At 43.5% G+C, this 18,418-nt stretch overlaps 1 protein-coding gene and 1 long non-coding RNA gene across 2 annotated transcripts; one reads left to right on the forward strand and one right to left on the reverse strand.

Moving 5' to 3' along the window:
• Positions 1–6,725: 6,725 nt before the first annotated feature.
• On the forward strand, positions 6,726–7,952 carry LOC113017405 (chymotrypsin-like protease CTRL-1; the record flags this gene model as incomplete). Its single annotated transcript, XM_026160551.1, has 3 exons — positions 6,726–6,985; positions 7,063–7,168; positions 7,629–7,952. Coding segments are annotated over 3 exons (690 nt in total), but the record flags the coding sequence as incomplete, so codon positions are not given.
• Positions 7,953–11,956: 4,004 nt separating this feature from the next.
• On the reverse strand, positions 11,957–18,418 carry LOC113017419 (uncharacterized). The gene is made up of 3 exons (XR_003271477.1): positions 18,387–18,418; positions 12,700–12,873; positions 11,957–12,193 (listed from the first exon to the last, which is right to left on the reverse strand). It is a non-coding gene; the product is annotated as an uncharacterized LOC113017419 (long non-coding RNA).

Consider the following 18,418-nt stretch of genomic DNA (forward strand, 5'->3'; position numbering starts at 1 on the left):
CTAAAGGATGATTCACCTTCCCTCACTGCAAGTGCTGCAGAAGGTGAGCTCGGGTCTCCACGTCTCCTGCAGAGTGAACACAGAGGCCAGCAGAGCTGTAGCTGATGCTCAGGTCACTGAGAGACTCCTTGAGACAAGCCAGGCTCTGGATCATCACAGGATCCTTAAAAGATCACAACAAAGAACTTTAATGGACAAACAGAAATCTTCTTTCATTAAACCCAGTGTGAGAACAAAAGCAGGCAGAGTTCCTGATTCAGTCACTCAAATAACAAAAACAAAACTCCAAAACACAAACTTAACAATGTGGTGTTTGCTGTACAGTGCAGCGAGGAATGCCCAGACCTCTACATTGGAGAGACCAAACAGCCACTTCACAAGCGCACAACATAGAAGAGCCACCTCCACAGGACAAGACTCAGCAGTTCATCTCCATCTAAAGGTCAAATGTCACTCTTTGAGGATGCCAATGTTCACATTTTGGACAGAGAGAACAGATGTTTGGAAAGAGGAGTGAAAGAAGCATCTATGTCCACTGTGAGCGACCATCTTTGAACAGAGGCGGGGGTTTACGACACCAACTCTCTGCCATCTATAATCCAGTTTTGAGATCCCTTCCCAGACGCCTTAACGCCACACCTGTTTTCAGACCTTGGCTTGTGATTAGGTAGAGGATCATCAGGGGGTCCTTTGTCCCTCTTTGGGGGGAAACTCCCACAGAGCTTAAACCTGGGACTCCCCACCATTTGACCCTTAGAACTGAAGAAGCTCCACACCTGCTTCACGCCCTGGAGGACGGGGCTGTGGCCCCCCCACACCCTCTAGCAGATTATTACATGAAGGAACCTTTTAAAAAAACAAAAAACAAGCGCGTCCATGCTCACAGGTGTACACACGGGTGATCACGCCCACAAACTACACCCTTTTTGGCTCCTACCTCAAAGCACACTGTGTTCTGTTGATCTTATGTGCTGCACAATAATGTTTAACATTTAGTATTTACTGTCATATTATCATAGATCATTGTGATGTTGTTTATTCTATTACTCTTGTTCTCTTCTGCTTGCTTTCTTTTTTCTTTCTCAGCAGGTGACCCAGGTGATCCATAGATGCATTTTCTTTTTCTGCCCATTCTGTTGTTTTTTGCCCTTCTCCCCCGTCCCTCTTCTCAGCTGTTTCTCTTTCCCTCTTTCTTTCTCCCCTTCTTTCCCCCAGTCAAGTCTGTGCCGTATTCAGTAAGTGAAAATAAAATAAACAATAAAAGGTGAATCAAATGGACCATTACGGCAAGGCTGGGACGGTCAGTTTGGTAAAGTAAATCCGTTGGGCATCTTTCTTTGCCTTTAGACAACAATTCTGATGCAAAAGAGCCAAACAGGACAGGCCAAAAAAAAAAAAAAAAAAAAAAAAAGAACTGAAGAAGCTTCTGGGATGAGAGGTGAAACGTCTTCAAGCAACTTAAAGAAGTCCAGACACTTTTCTTTCCAAGCTCCTTTGACTACGATGACCTGGATGACTAAGAACCTTCACAGACACATGCTAACAAAGTTCTGCTTACTAGTTACTATTTGTGGACCAAGATGCGCCACTTTCAGATAACGTTCTGGTCTCTTTACAGTGTAAATGCATATTTACAATGACTCCACAGTTTTCAGTATTAGGAGTTTTGAATTCATTTGTTGTTTTCTCTGAAGTTGATGAGGAGCTCCTCCTGTGCTGATGTGTGCTTTGTGTCATGTAGGAGGTCGGGGAGCAGACCTGTGGAGCTGTGGAGGTGACGGCTGTCTGAGACGGAGCGTCTGCCTCTGCTGTGAGTCTCCTTCATGTTTCTCCACATGTATTATCTGTGTTTCCACTACTGGAGGGCGCTGTGGGTTATTGATGTGTGGGAACAGTAACCAATCACTGCAGTCTAAATGCTTCTCTTTGGTCATGTGACCATTTGATCTCTGATCAGTGGCTGTGTCCCAATTCAGGGTCTGCATGCTTGAAGTACGCGCACTACGCGTACTACGTACGGTGCGTACTATAAGTACGAGAAGTGCGGAAGTGAGAGGCTCGTGAAATGGGACGGTATACGCTTCGTCGCGCTGTTCAGGTTGCCTAGCAACCATGATACTAACCGCGAGACACGTTACATACAGCTTTGTGTGACAGAAATGAAGGAGAAAAATGTTTTGTTGGTCATTCATTTTTGTCATGACATCACTTTGATTAGTTGAGTATCTGAGGCTGAGACCACGGGACTGTAAACATGATTGTTGGGCTTCATGTCTGTGCTGAACAGTCATTTAAGATTAGTTAGTAAATAACAATTAATGTTGTTCATGAGACTAAAGTCATCTCACTGTGGTAATGTAAATATAGTATGGCCAATATTATATGTATTGTCAGATTATTATGATATATATATATCTATATATATATATCTATATATATATATATATATATATATATATATATCTAGATATATATATATATCTATATATATATAGATATATATATATATATAAAAACACCCAGCACGCCCCTGCGGGCGGTTTATCCTTCAAGCTCGGGTCCTCTACCAGAGGCCTGGGAGCTTGAGGGTCCTGCGCAGTATCTTAGCTGTTCCCAGGACTGCGCTCTTCTGGACAGAGATCTCCGATGTTGTTCCCGGGATCTGCTGGAGCCACTCGCCTAGCTTGGGAGTCACCGCACCTAGTGCTCCGATTACCACGGGGACCACCGTTACCTTCACCCTCCACATCCTCTCGAGCTCTTCTCTGAGCCCTTGGTATTTCTCCAGCTTCTCGTGTTCCTTCTTCCTGATATTGCTGTCATTCGGAACCGCTACATCGATCCCTACGGCCGTCTTCTTCTGTTTGTCTACCACCACTATGTCCGGTTGGTTAGCCACCACCATTTTGTCCGTCTGTATCTGGAAGTCCTACAGGATCTTAGCTCGGTCATTCTCCACCACCCTTGGGGGCATCTCCCATTTTGACCTCGGGACTTCCAGGTTATACTCGGCACAGATGTTCCTGTACACTGGGGATGACTGTGGTTCAGGGGGTTGGGAAGCGTATCTGTAATCGGAAGGTCGCCGGTTCAATCCCCGGGCTCTCTGTCCTGGTCGTTGTGTCCTTGGGCAAGACACTTTACCCTTCCGCCTACTGGTGTTGGCCAGAGCTTGTTCTTGTGCTGCCATGATTAGTGCCTCTGTGCTGTCTTTCAGTCCAGCTTTGTCCAGCCACTGGTAGGATTTCTGGATATCAGCCACCTCCTCTATCTGCCGGTGGTACATACCGTGCAGGGGCCTGTCCTTCCATGATGGTTCCTCATCTCCCTCCTCTTTCTTGGGTTTCTGCTGCCTGAGGTATTCACTGAGCACTCGGTCAGTTGGGGCCATCTTCCCAATGTATTCTTGGATGTTCGTTGTCTCATCCTGGACTGTGGTGCTGACACTCACCAGTCCCCAGCCCCCTTCCTTCCTTCTTGTAATCAATCCAGGCAGTGCACAGGTTGGTCAGTCTGGTCTTGCAGTCTCGGCTGACTGTTCTGTCTACCAGTAGCTGGTGTTTTGCGCCTCTGGTATTCTTGCCAATTCCTTTCTGTGTCCCGCTCATGTATTGACCCATGTGCCTGTTCATCTTAGCCGATATGATGCCTGACAGGAGCTTCCATGCGGTACTGAGGCAGGTTATTGGTCGGTAGTTGGAGGGGACCGGTCCCTTCTTAGGGTTCTTGGGGATCAGGACCGTTCGGCCTTCGATTAGCCATTCCGGGTGTCTGTCGTTAACTAGCAGCTGGTTCATTTGTGCTGCCAGACGCTCGTGGAGTGCAGTCAGTTTCTTTAGCCAGTAGGCGTGAACCATGTCGGGCCCTGGTGCTGTCCAACTCTTCATACTGGAGACCCTTTCTTGGATATCTGCCACTGTGATGGTTAATGGACCCTGTTCAGGGAGGTCGCTGTGGTCTGCCCTCAGATCCACTAGCCACTGAGCATTGCCGTTATGGGTTGCGTCCTTCTCCCATATGCTCTTCCAGTATTGCTCCGTCTCCAGCCTTGGTGGTGCTGTTCTCTTATTATTATTGTTCCCTTGCCACTGAGAGTACACCTTTGCTGGTTCTGTGGAGAACAGCTGGTTTATTTTCCTGCCTTCTATCTCTCTGGTGTACCTCCTCAAGCGGCTGGCCAAGGCTGTGAGTCTTTGCTTGGCAGTTTCCAAGGCCTCAGGTATGGACAGCTTGCTGTATTTCTTATGCACCTTCTTTGTCGCACCTTTCTGCAACTCCGTTAGTTGGCTAACCTCCCTCCGTGCTACTTTGATCTTGCCCTCTAGCCTCCTTCTCCATGGAGGGTACTGCCCCTTGTGGCTGTTCAACTTGTAGCCAAGCATCTCACTGATCACTGCTGCCGTATTGTAGATCAGCTTGTTAGTGTCGGTAATCGTGGTTGTAGGTATTGTCCGTAGTGCTGCATTAACATCATCTAGCAGACCTTCTGAGGGAACTTCACGTAATCTTGGTAACCGGCTGCGGGGGATCCAGGTTTCAAGCTTGGCCATGATCCTATTTTTCAGGTCAGTTCCTCTCGCACTCAACGATCCTTCTCCTATCGCACTTGGGGCTATGTACCCAATCTCGGGTGGGGGTGATGATATCTCCCCCCTGACCTGGCGTCCTGACTCCTCCTTGCCGTAGCATTTGTGTTGTACCTCGTCAATCTCTAGCTGTGAGAGCAGTCCCTTCTTTCGAATGTTGGAACACTGAGCTACTAGTTGTTTCGCCGTCATTGTGGATGTTGGGTATCGAAGAATCCATAGGTCCGTCATCCTATTCATGTAGCCCCTTCCGCCGGGGTTACTTGCGTAGTAGCATTCCAACAATGCCCTGTTTTCGTCTCTTGCCCACCAATGCCTTCTTGTTCCAGTAGCCCACTTTTCGTCAGGGTGCCCTGGTTCCTCAACACCTGACGCGGACCTTGTTCATCCGGGCGACGTCCGAGCCGGCATGCCTTCATATTTATCTGTCTCGCTCATGTCTGCGGTAGGCTTGCTTAGCATAGGGGGTCTAGCCTTAGGACCCAGTGATATATATATATATATATATATATATATATATTCCAAAAAATTCCAAAACTCAACCCCATCATTTAATTTGTTTTTGATTGAAATTGAATATTACTTAAACTCTCTTAAATTAACTTCCAATAAAAAAGGTTTATCATTGATTGAAGTTCATTCAGAAATGTTTAATGAATGAGCTGTCACAACTTTCAAGTACAAAGTTTTTATGAGGTCTTTCACATCTCCCCCCCCTTTTTTTTTCTTTTTTTATCCTTTATTTATTTATCCTTCTTATTTCATTGCACTGTATATTGTTACCCTTATTTGCCTTGTATGTCTACTGTACAAACTGAAGTGGAATGACTGACTGTTCGCTTTATAAGTTCAATAAAATTTGGGAAAAAAACCTCTTCGGCCGCTCCCTTCTGCCGTATTTTGCGGCAAAATTATCCACATCCACCGCCGCGCTATGAATTGTGGGATATATGGGACCACGAAGCGTGCACCGGACCACGCTTGATATTTGGGGAAATCGACGGCGCATTTGGAGTATGCATTTGAAGTATACTTCGAATTGGGACAGCCGTCATTGCGTGGCGGTGATGTAACCGCACTTGAAATGCGTACTTCAAGCGTGCAGACCCTGAATTGGGACACAGCCAGTGTGTTCTTCAGTTTCAGGCCTGTTTCTGCTGACTGCTGTAGGTGAGCTGATGTTCCTACACCTGTCTGTCCTCATCATGACCTCTGACCTTTAGTGATCCTCAGTGACTTCTGTACTGTTGCAGGTGTGTGTGTGCTGCTGCTGTCTGCACTGACTGTTCCTGCAGGTGAGTAGATGGAAGGTGGAGTCATGTTCTTCCCGTCTCTGTTTCCTGGTTTAAACCCCAGTTGGTTCCCCTCGTGTCCATGTGGGTTCTCCCGGGTTCTCCAGCTTCCTCTCACAGTCCACAGACCTGCATGTGTGTAGAATAAAGGAGAGAGGCTCAGTGGTTGGAGTTCAACATCACCTCTTACACACAATGTTGCTGCAGATGTTTCACAATAAGACCACTAAAAGCACGCAGCGCTTTTACTTTGAAAGAGATGCAGGAAGTGTGGAGTCTGTGTCACCTGTGTAACTTATGAAGTAACTATGGTTACTGGTTACGAGTGGACATACTTCCTTTGTGGAGGAAACACACAGCAGGCTTTCTCTCTTAAGCAGGCTTTCTCTGTTAAGCTGATCTTTGTGCTTGAGGTTCTGAGTGAGTGCTCATGTTAAAGGGCTGTTTCATGTTTCTTTCATCACAATATGACTGACTGAGCGCTGCCTTCTCCTCCAATCAGAGATCTGAAAATGAACATTTATAGCAGCCATGTAAAAGCTGTAGCTGCAAACATAGAGAGCAGTTTGACAGCTGCTGCTGTTCAGAATGTGGCAGCTGCACGTTTGAGTTCACAAACTGAATTTAAACACTGAAGTGTGTTTTAGCTGTTACACAGTGTCACAGTCTAATGAAGGACAAGTCTCTGCTACATCACCCGTGTTCCTCTGTTAGAATTGGGTTAGGGGGTTCTGACATAAACGGTAGTAACCAGACCGAAAAGCAGCGCACATTTCGGTGCTTTATTTCAGTGCTTTTCTTTTCCCTGAGCTGTGACACACTTTAGATTCCAGCCAATCAAGTGTGAAGGGATTTCAGTAGCAGGGTGGTCTATCTGGGCCGCAACAGCCACTCAGGTCCAAACCCAAATGAAGTGAATCGCACAGTGGTAAACATCACCTGCCATCCTGGCTTCAACTCGTCGACTCGTGAGAACGACATTTGTCTTCTGAAGCTGTCGGCTCCTGTCAATTTCACAGACTACATTCGGCCGATCTGCGTAGCCTCACAAAACAGCACCTTCAACAATGAGACCAGCAGCTGGGCCATCGGCTTTGATGGTAAATCATAAAATATTTATTGTATTTTACAGCATTGTGTTGGAGTCTTTAGAAAAGCCTGATGTTTAAATTCTCTCCAACTAGCAATAACCTGCAGGAGGCAAACGTACCAATAGTGGGAAACAGTGAGTGCAAAGCCAGATATCCAGGGGTCCCAGACAGCATCATCTGTACTGGAGGGTCATGTTTGGTGAGCACAAGTTTATTTCTTATAATCTGTTGTTGACAGTCACTGAGATAATCTCACCTTTAGTCACACTTTGGTTTACTTGTTTTGCTGTAATTGACCATAAATATTTATATTCGTGTTTATCAAAGGTTGTTTTTTCTAAAGCCTCTAATTTATTTGATGAAACTGATTCCTTTAAATGAGCTGCCTGAAACTTTCTGTCTGTGAAATCGTCACTTTCATTGCACCAAAGCAGCTGAAGTGGATTCACAGTGGTTCATGTTTCCTAAGTGGACAGACTGATATCCATGAAGTGTTACTGACTGTGTTATACTGGGACGATCAATTTATTTATTACTTAATTTATTTCAGCAGTTTGTAACAAAACTACCAACAAAGTTCAAACTTTAGTGGGTGACAAAGGTCGACCTCTAACAGTTACACATCTGTCCTGATAACTTTCATCACTGTCTTTCCACAGTTTAGTGTTGGGGCACCACTGAGGACTCAGAGTGGATCCGTCTGGCTGCAGAGTGGAGTTTTCATTTTTGTTGGATGCTCTGCACGTCCTACAACCTACACTCCTGTGTCCCAGTACCAGCAATGGATCAGCGACACAGTTACCTTCCCCTCCCCAGACAGTTCATTACAAACCACTGCTCCTCCCACTGCTTCTACCACCACTCCTTCCAGCGCTGCTCCCACTGCCCCTCCCACTGCCCCTCCCACCGCTCCTCCCACCGCTGCTCCCACCGCTCCTCCCACTGCTCCTCCCACTTCCCCGACATGTGTGGGTGTGTTTTGAAGTGGTGAAAACCTGATCCACTTCACTCACTTCACCTCACTGTGTGTTCTCGTTGTGTTGCTCCATGTGTTTGCTGCAACTGTTGGAAACTAGATAAACACATTTACTCAAGTTCAAGTACAAACATGAAGAACTTTACCTGACATGTTACTTTATAACTTTAGGAACCTTTGATTCCACCGTATTTATGGACATCAGGAGGGTTTTCTTATTAGCACAGTTATTATTTTTATGTGATTATTTTCTCTACACATCTGTCTGTATTTGCTTTACTGTCATTATGAAATGAAGCCTTCTTACATAATTCTGAGGAGTGAGATGTTGTTATCACACACTTACTTCTGTTGTTTGCTCAAATTCTTAAACTAATCTATTAAAATCTTTGAAATCTTCTTTTGTGGTGGAATGTTTTGTATATTTCCCATCTGTCCTCAGACTGTGGTTAAAGGTAACTACACTGCCTATACCACATGCAAAGAAGGCAGGAAGTAGCACTAGCAGGTCTAACAAGGCCACTACTTGTGCTACACCAGTACTACACGGACACTGAGGGAGTTCTCTCACACACAGGTAAGTGAACATGTCTCGTTCCTCGCCCACTTAGAATAAGACACTGCCGAGACAGAGAGTGTAGTGGTAAAGAGAACGGCAGAGAGACGCTGAATTTAATCCTTTAAATTGATTTCATTCCTTAAACACAGGTTTGCAGGGTCGGAGCAGATATACCTGAGAGGAGGATGGCTGAGCTGTTTGGAGAGATGATATGACTAACCTTTTTCTTTTAATTTCCTAAGCTTGGGTGAAGCATTTTGAGTTTGACACATGAGATGTGTCAAAGAGAGGGATTTAAGGTTTAATTTGAAATGGGTTTTAGGATTATTTTATAACTTTTGGGGTTTTTGATCATTTAGATATGGTAAAACTGAAGCAGAAATTGTTATTTTTATGTTAAGGTTAAAGGATTAAAGTGAACTGAATCCTGTTTAGAAGATAAAATGCTGGTGTTCATAAGAAGCTGTTTACAAAACCTAAAGGGAAACTGTGGGAATAAAAGATATGCTTTGGGGAAAACTAGTGAAGATTGTAGGAGTAGAAAATGTTTGAGTTCTTTTTGATTTCTAGAAGAAGTGGTTATAATGTAGGCTTACACATACAGATATTACATAGATTTATTTCTAGGGTAGAGGAGAGAGCTTGTTATGAGAATGTTACAAGTGTCGCTGACCCAAATGAATAACATTGAAGATTATATACGTAAAAATGATTTTGTATACACATTGCGATTGTGCTCATTTAGAGTTGTTGCTTGGTCTACAGAGGGTCTTAAGCTTTGTTTGGCGCAATGTCCAGACAATCTATTGTGTAAGAGACTTAGAGCATAGAAGTCCGCACATGCTTACAAACACATAGGATCTATAAACTTGCAAGGCCAAAGGCCTGACATTCATTTAGCTTATAACTGAATTTGAGCTGGTCTAGCAACAAGTGACAGGAAAGAGGAACTGAATAGGAGTTTCTTGCTTTAAAGAAGGACCTAAGGAAGGAAAGCATATATTTTGGTTAAGTCTGATAAAGTATAATGAAAAGGAGCAAAATGAAATAAAAATGCTATATCAAAAAAAGGGTTATGACACAGGAAATGTGAGTTTTAAAATGAAGTTAGTGTTAACACTGTCACAATCAGCAGGGCTGACTGTGTGTAGAGCGAAGGGTGGACCCAAATGCAGACGGAAACAAAATGTGAAACATGACTTGAATAACAGAAAACGAGCCGTTTATTGAGGCTGGCAAAATAACTGTAAACAAAAGGCAAAATGCAAGGCTAACAATAAACTAAACTGGGTGAGCCAAATTAACTTAAAAACCTACAGGAACATGGACTTGACATGAGGAGACTTGACATGAGGAGACTTGACATGAGGAGACTTGACATGAGGAGACTTGACATGAGGAGACTTGACATGAGGAGACTTGACGCAACTTCTTGGCTTGCAAACAAAGCAGACGATCTGACAATGACACACTGAAAACACAGGACTTAAATACACAGGAGGTGATTAGGGGAAGTGGGAGCACATGGAGGAACAGCTGACTGACATGAGCTTAATGACAGGACAGGGGAAGTGAAACTAAATACAATGAACAAAGAACACACGACTCCTTCAAAATAAAACAGGAAACACTGAAACTAGACATGACAACACAAGCTTAACAGACCTAACATGTGATGAACGATACAAGAACTCAAACATAGAAACCAAGGAAACAATAAATAATAACTGCCTTTCCTTAACTAAAGCTAAATAGGAATGACACAAACTAATCACATATCTAAAATGAGACAAATACAAAATGAACTCAGAGCGCTGGCCTGTGACAAACACACAGGAGTTGTTTTTAGGCAGCTTTTGGCTATGATAAAATTTACGCATGAGTAATTGCTTATATGTTTAAACTTAATTGATTAAAATGGTTGTTTTCTCTCTGATCTTTTAGTAGAATAGGCGCTTATAATGATTTTCTTGTGATTTTCTTGTGAAAGGTGACTTTAGGTCAGAGGCACTTGCAACAGCGACAGTTTTGTGTACAGGATGTTGATGATCAGATAAGGGAGAATAGATTGGGCAACAGGAAACATATGCAGGGATGTGAAAGCAGCGCTTTAAGATTCTTTGCTGCCACTGTGAATACGAATGTGGTCTTTGCCTAATTAAATAAAGGTTACACTGACTCACTGCTTCCTCTTCTGGTACAAAAATGGCATTACATGGAAGTACAGCCCAAAATCAGTTTACAACACTTTACAGCACATTTCATGCTGCAAACACGAGAAATTCACATTTTGAAATGTTCTCCTCCTGAAAGAGAAACTCTTACGAATACATGTCCCAGAAGGCCGGTCTCCACAATCCCCGTCCATGACTTTCAGTCCCAAATCCTGACAACAGCGCACACACACACACTGTGGTTGTGATGATGTCACAAACACACACCTGGGGAGTCCAGTGTGCTCTAAGCAGGAAGCAACAATGAGGTCATGGGACTTTGACCTCCTCATTAATACAAAACACATGAAGGAAGAAATTATCTGTAGAGACCAAACCAGTTTGAGTCTATGGGGACTGAGTCACTGCTGCCTCTGCTGGATGTCAGAAGAACTGCAGGGATCACCTTCATTGTTGTTTTTGTCTTCATCTGATCACTGAGCGCATTTGGACTTATTTCACTGTTCAGGACATTTTTGATGTGTCTTAATGTCACGCTAGGAGTGACAGGAAGTGACCTATACCCTGCTTGACAAAATAAAAGCTCTTTTTAATCAGAGTGCAGCATCAAGTCTGTGAAACTTCAGGACTATTGATCAGGTTCAGTTAATCAATCACAAGCTGTTTGTGGACAGAGTGGTGCTGGAGCAAAGATCACGGGTTCATTTAAAGGTCAAATGTGAGTCTCCTGTGTTAAAAGCCGCCTCACTGCCCAGTTAAACAGCAAAGATTAAAAATGAGTCAAAGGTTTCAGTCACAGACGAGAAGCTTGTGTTGTGTCTTTTCTCCCAGCTGTTCTTCATCTCACCTCAATTCTCCGATCCGTGTTTCCAGGTATTTCTGAGGCTGCTTTAAAGGCGGGAAAAGGTCTGGATCAGATCCACAAGAGAGAAAAGCAGGAACAGATACAGTCCAAGTCATTCATTTGATTCCAGTCAACACATTTATTGATCATTAGTAGCCACATTAAAAATTAAGCACTGATTCATCCACTAAGGCTCAAACTGCACAGACACATGAAAACATGATATTTATCTTATAAAACATGATGTTTATTATTCAAAGGTGTTTGGAAGCCTTTCCAGGTGAGTTTGATCCAGGAGGGTCTGAAGCCAGAGTCAGACAGAGACTGTGCAGAGACTGTAGAAGGACAGAGCAGCAGCAGAGCAGTCCAGATACACTGATGATCCTCTGTCAGATCCAGAGGGACACACAGGGCTGATGCTGGAGTCTACATTGTGTCTGACAGTGGAGCTGTTCTCAGAGCAGTTCACTCTGCAGCACTGACAGTCATCTGCACTTCATTCCTCTTTCAATCACTGCTGGATGAAGCTCTCCTCTCCTCCTCCCAGTAACATGGCCCAGTCAGAGCGTCTCTACACACAAGCTGCTGCTGCTGCTTCAACCTCTCTGGATCATCAGGACACAGCTGCTCCTCTCTCAGCAACACACCATCCTATTTACAACCAGCTCCACCTGCAGAGAGAAGGAAGAGCAGAGGAGATAAACGAGTGTTTCCAGAGACTCTTCATCAGCTGTCAGTGATGCAGCACATCCAGTATAAAGAGCAGCAGGGACGTCAGTGCTGCGACTGTACTAGGACTCATTGTTGCTTCACTTTTTCTAATCTTTGGATTTTTATTGAAGTTGATGAAAATGTTTTTGACTCCTAGTTTGAGTTTGGACTTTCATTCATTAGAAGAACCTTGGTGTTTCCACTCTGAGCTCTGTAGGAACCCCAACAATCCAGATGGACGGTTCCAGCTGTTAACTGGTGGAATACCAGCCAAACATCTGCTCTGCACAAAAGGCAGAAACAGGAAGTGTTTGTGTCCAATCCTGAAGGCTGTCACCATTCTCCTCCCACAGCTTCACTGAGAAGCTGCAGCTTTACAGGAAACACTGCATCTTTGTTTCATACTGACTGTGTTTAGTACAATACTGCTGACAGCACCACCCACTCACTCCATCACTCTACTGACCTCAGAGTCTCCAATCTGTAGTCTGGACTCTCCTTAAGATCACACAGCTGCTTCACGTCTGGATCCTTCAGGTTGTTTCCTCTCAGGTCCAGGTCTCTCAGATGGGAGGGGTTGGACTTTAGCGCTGCTGCCAGATAATCACAGCTTATCTTTGACAAACCACAGTTCCACAATCTGCATAAAGAATTAAAGAAAGTTTATTAGACAAAGTGCTTGGAATCATTCAGTGTTTCATAATCTGTTCAGAGCTGAAGAAGGTTCAGAATGTAGAAGTGTAATAAAATGGAAACTCCAAACAGCTGAAGCCAGCAGGAAACAGCTTCAAACAAGAAACTGTGCAGAGTTTTCAGACCATATGCCCCAATGCAGCCAGTTGGATTTTGGAGTTTTGAATCTCTGTTCTGTGACTAAGTCCTTGAATCATTTCTTCCAGTCGGTCCCACAAGACAGACTAAGTGTTGGACATGTGTTGTGGCTCCATCTTGGGAGCTTCTAAATGTGATGTGATGGCCGCTCTGGGTCTGTCAGATCACAGTACTGAAGAGAGCTCAAACTGGGCACACAGTGCTTCTAGACTTGACCCGAGATTGTCTGAAACTGACTGGGAGATTTTTACACATGTTCCACTCCTCCTTGGAACAACAGGAAGTCCTAATCATATGGAAACAAAGGTTAAGTGTCTTATGGCATTCAGTGATGATGGTGCTGTGGCCCCACCACCTCCACCTCTTTTGAAAGGAACTAACTGTAATCTGAAGCTTCAAATGGAACTAAGACTTCCTCCACTAGGTGGCAGTGTCTGGTGAGAAAGTGCTAGTGTAGCTGGTCTGTAGTCAAAAACAGGAAAATGCAGGATTTGGGCTGAAATGACAAAAAACAAACTAAAAACCAGCAACAAACAACTTAAACATAAACAATCACAAAGAAAGAACAATACAGTATCCACATCTGAACCAAAGAGTAAAACAGTGAAATGTGGATTATTAAATATTAGGTCTCTCTCCTCCAAGTCTCTGTTAGTACATGACTTAATAATTGATCAACAAATTGATTTACTCTGCCTTACAGAAACCTGGTTGCAGCAGGATGATTATGTTAGTTTAAATGAATCAACACCCCCGAGCCATTCTAACTACCAGAAATCCCGAAGCACAGGCCGAGGGGGCGGTGTGGCAGCAATTTTTCACACCAGCCTATTAATTAATGAAAGACCCAGACAGACTTTTAATTCATTCGAAAGCCTGATGCTTAACATTGTCCACCCCAGCTGTAAAACTCAGAAACCAGTCTTACTTGTTATCATCTATCGTCCACCTGGGCCTTACACAGAGTTTCTGTCTGATTTCTCAGACTTTATATCTAATTTAGTTCTGAGCTCAGATAAAATAATTATTGTGGGTGATTTTAACATCCATGTAGATGCTAAAAATGACAGCCTCAACATGGCATTTAATCTGTTATTAGACTCAATTGGTTTCTCTCAAAATGTAAAAGAACCCACCCACCACTTTAATCACACTCTAGATCTTGTTTTAACATATGGCATAGAAACTGAACATTTAACAGTGTTTCCTGAAAACCCTCTCCTGTCTGATCATTTCCTGATAACATTTACTTTTACAATAATTGATTACACAGCGGTGAAGAGTAGACTTTATCAAAGTAGATGTCTTTCTGAAAGCACTGTAACTAAGTTTAAGAATATAATCCACCCACTGTTATCATCTCCAATGCCCTGTACCAACACAGAGCAGAGCAGCTATCTGAACGCTACCCCAACAGAGGTCGATTTTCTTGTTAATAATTTCACCTCCTCACTACGTACGACTCTGGATACTGTAGCTCCTGTGAAAACTAAGGCCTCAAATCAGAAGTACCTGACTCCGTGGTATAATTCTCAAACACGTACCCTAAAGTAGATGACTCGTAATCTGGAGAGGAAATGGCGTGTCACAAATCTAGAGGATCATCATTTAGCCTGGAGAAATAGTTTGCTGCTTTATAAGAAAGCCCTCCGCAAAGCCAGAACATCTTACTATTCATCACTGATTGAAGAAAATAAGAACAACCCCAGGTTTCTCTTCAGCACTGTAGCCAGGCTGACAAAAAGTCAGAGCTCTTTTGAGCCAACCATCCCTTTAACGTTAACTAGTAATGACTTCATGAACTTCTTCACAAATAAAATTTTTATCATTAGAGAAAAAATGACCAATAATCATCCCACAGATGTAATATTATCTACAGTTACTCTTAGTACCATTGATGTTAAGTTAGACTCTTTTTCTCCAATTGATCTTTCTGAGTTAACTTCAATAATTACTTCCTCCAAACCATCAACGTGTCTTTTAGACCCCATTCCTACAAAACTGCTCAAAGAAGTCCTGCCATTAATTAATTCTTCGATCTTAAATATGATCAACCTATCTCTAATAATCGGCTATGTACCACAGGCCTTCAAGCTGGCTGTAGTTAAACCTTTACTCAAAAAGCATCTCTAGACCCAGCAGTCTTAGCTAATTATAGGCCAATCTCCAACCTTCCTTTCATATCAAACATCCTTGAAAGAGTAGTTGTCAAACAGCTAACAGATCATCTGCAGAGGTTTATTTGAAGAGTTTCAGTCAGGTTTCAGAGCTCAGCACAGCACAGAAACAGCTTTAGTGAAGGTTACAAATGATCTTCTTATGGCCTCTGACAGTGGACTCATCTCTGTGCTTGTCCTGCTAGACCTCAGTGCAGCGTTCGATACTGTTGATCATAATATCCTATTAGAGCGATTAGAACATGCTGTAGGTATTACAGGTACTGTGCTGCAGTGGTTTGTATCATATCTATCTAATAGACTCCAGTTTGTGCATGTAAATGGAGAGTCCTCTTCACACACTGAGGTTAATTATGGAGTTCCACAGGGTTCAGTGCTAGGACCAATTCTGTTTACATTATACATGCTTCCCTTAGGCAGCATCATTAGAAGACATAGCATACATTTTCACTGCTATGCAGATGACACCCAGCTCTATCTGTCCATGAAGCCAGATAACACACACCAATTAGTTAAACTGCAGGAATGTCTTAAAGACATAAAGACCTGGATGGCCGCTAACTTTCTGCTTCTTAATTCAGATAAAACTGAGGTTATTGTACTCGGCCCTGAAAATCTTAGAAATATGGTATCTAACCAGATTCTTACTCTGGATGGCATTACCTTGGCCTCCAGTAACGCGGTGAGGAACCTTGGAGTCATTTTTGACCAGGACATGTCCTTCAACGCACATATTAAACAAATATGTAAGACTGCTTTCTTCCATTTGCGCAACATCTCTAAAATTAGAAATATCCTGTCTCAGAGTGACGCTGAAAAACTAGTTCATGCATTTATTACTTCCAGGCTGGACTACTGTAATTCATTATTATCAGGATGTCCAAAAAACTCCCTGAAAAGCCTTCAGCTAATCCAAAATGCTGCAGCAAGAGTCCTGACAGGGACTAGAAAGAGAGAGCATATTTCTCCTGTTTTGGCTTCCCTTCATTGGCTTCCTGTTAAATCCAGAATTGAATTCAAAATCCTGCTCCTCACATACAAGGTCTTAAATAATCAGGCCCCATCTTATCTTAATGACCTTGTAGTACCATATCACCCTTTTAGAGCGCTCCGCTCTTGCTCTGCAGGCCTACTTGTTGTTCCTAGAGTATTTAAAAGTAGAATGGGAGGGAGAGCCTTCAGTTTTCAGGCCCCTCTTCTGTGGAACCAGCTTCCAGTTTGGATTCAGGAGACAGACACTATCTCTACTTTCAAGATTAGGCTTCAAACTTTCCTTTTTTCTAAAGCATATAGTTAGGGCTGGACCAGGTGACCCTGAATCCTCCCTTAGTTATGCTGCAATAGATGTAGTCTGCCGGGGATTCCCATGATGCATTGAGTTTTTCCTTTCCAGTCACCTTTCTCACTCACTATGTATTAATAGACCTCTCTGCATTGACTCATATCTGTTATTAACCTCTGTCTCTCTTCCACAGCATGTCTTTATCCTGTCTTCCTTCTCTCACCCCAACTGGTCGCAGCAGATGGCTGCCCCTCCCTGAGCCTGGTTCTGCCGGAGGTTTCTTCCTGTTAAAAGGGAGTTTTTCCTTCCCACTGTCGCCAAAGTGCTTGCTCATAGGGGGTCATATGATTGTTGGGTTTTTCTCTGTATCTATGAAGCACCTTGAGGCGACTTTTGTTGTGATTTGGCGCTATATAAATAAAATTGAATTGAATTGAAATGGCGAAAAGTGGCAGAGCAAGAAGGTTGTAGGTTGAAGCTTGTTGGCCTTTCTTTGGAGGTTGGATGTTTCCCGTCAGTCCAATGAAACGCTGCTTAGGTTCATTGGTGCTTCTACATTGGCTGTAGGTGTGGATGTGAGAGAGTGCTTCTCTGTCTCTCTCTGTTTGCCCTGTGATGGACTGCTCCCCTGCGTAGGTGGACCACGCATCTTGCCCGATGACAGCTAGAGCACAGGCTCTAGGCAGCACGGTGGCACGGTGGTTAGCACTGTTGCTGCACAGCAAGAAGGTCCTGAGTTCAATTCTACCATCAGGCCGGGGTCTTTCTGTGTGCAGTTTGCATGTTCTCCCCATGTTTGCGTGGGTTCTCTCCGGGTACTCCGGCTTCCTCCCACCGTCCAAAGACATGCAGCTTGTGGGGATAGGTTAATTGGATAATCCACATTGCCACTAGGTGTGAATGTGCGAGTGAATGTGAGTGCGAATGGTTGTCTGTCCCTGTGTTTTGGCCCTGCGACAGACTGGCGACCTGTCCAGGGTGTACCCCGCCTCTCGCCCTGTAACAGCTGGGATAGGCTCCAGCGCCCCCCGCAACCCTGAAAAGGATAAGCGGAAGCGAATGGATGGATGGATGGATTTGTGGCCTGAAATTCCCCAGTTAGCAGTTTGGTAGATAACTATGACATGGTAATCACATCCAGCAGCTGTATTCTAACTGTAAGCTGAGCCGTGCTAAGCCAAAGCACTGGCACTTTTTAATATACAAATTACAACATTTAATAGAAACTTATTGGTCAGCATATTATTAGCCTGCTGTTAACTTCATTCCACAGAAAACTGAGAGAATATAACAGAGTTGATAAAGAATAAAGAGAAATGTGCTGATTTAAAGCCTTTGAAGTGCTTAAGATGATCTCTGTCCACTTATGTCCACTCATTCATTAAGTTATGTAAGCTATCTAATGCAGCTTTGATCGTCACAGTCTGCCTTATGAAACTCATTCTAACCCTGAATGTCAGAGTGCTCCTCCTTCTCTTTTCCCATCATTCATGCTGGCATTGGAGGAGATTTGGATTTTGGATTGTGTTTTGGATGATGTGTGTATGTTTGTGTTGGACTGCTGTTTGTAAAGCAAATTGCCATTTTGGTTTGGATTTCAGTGTCACTCAGACTTTAAGGTGGAATGAAGAGTTTTAGAGTTTCGCAGTGAATTATCCAGTGGAGGATTTTTCTTGTTCTCAGAAGGTTTGAAATGTGAACATTGTTCTGCTGCAGTCAATGGACTAAACCAGAGAAGAAGAAGACAGACTTTACCATGAAGATCCTCAGTGTGGATCAGTATCAGCCTTATGTCTGCAGTTTAGTGTCAGCACAACTTTCACATCATATTCATCTCAGCACAAGTAAAACATGGTGAATGACCTCAGAGTTTCAAGTCCACATCCTGGTCTCTC

The sequence above is a fragment of the Astatotilapia calliptera genome, unplaced genomic scaffold (assembly GCF_900246225.1).
Source record: "Astatotilapia calliptera unplaced genomic scaffold, fAstCal1.2 U_scaffold_12, whole genome shotgun sequence".
NCBI classification, from domain to species: Eukaryota; Metazoa; Chordata; class Actinopteri; order Cichliformes; family Cichlidae; genus Astatotilapia; species Astatotilapia calliptera.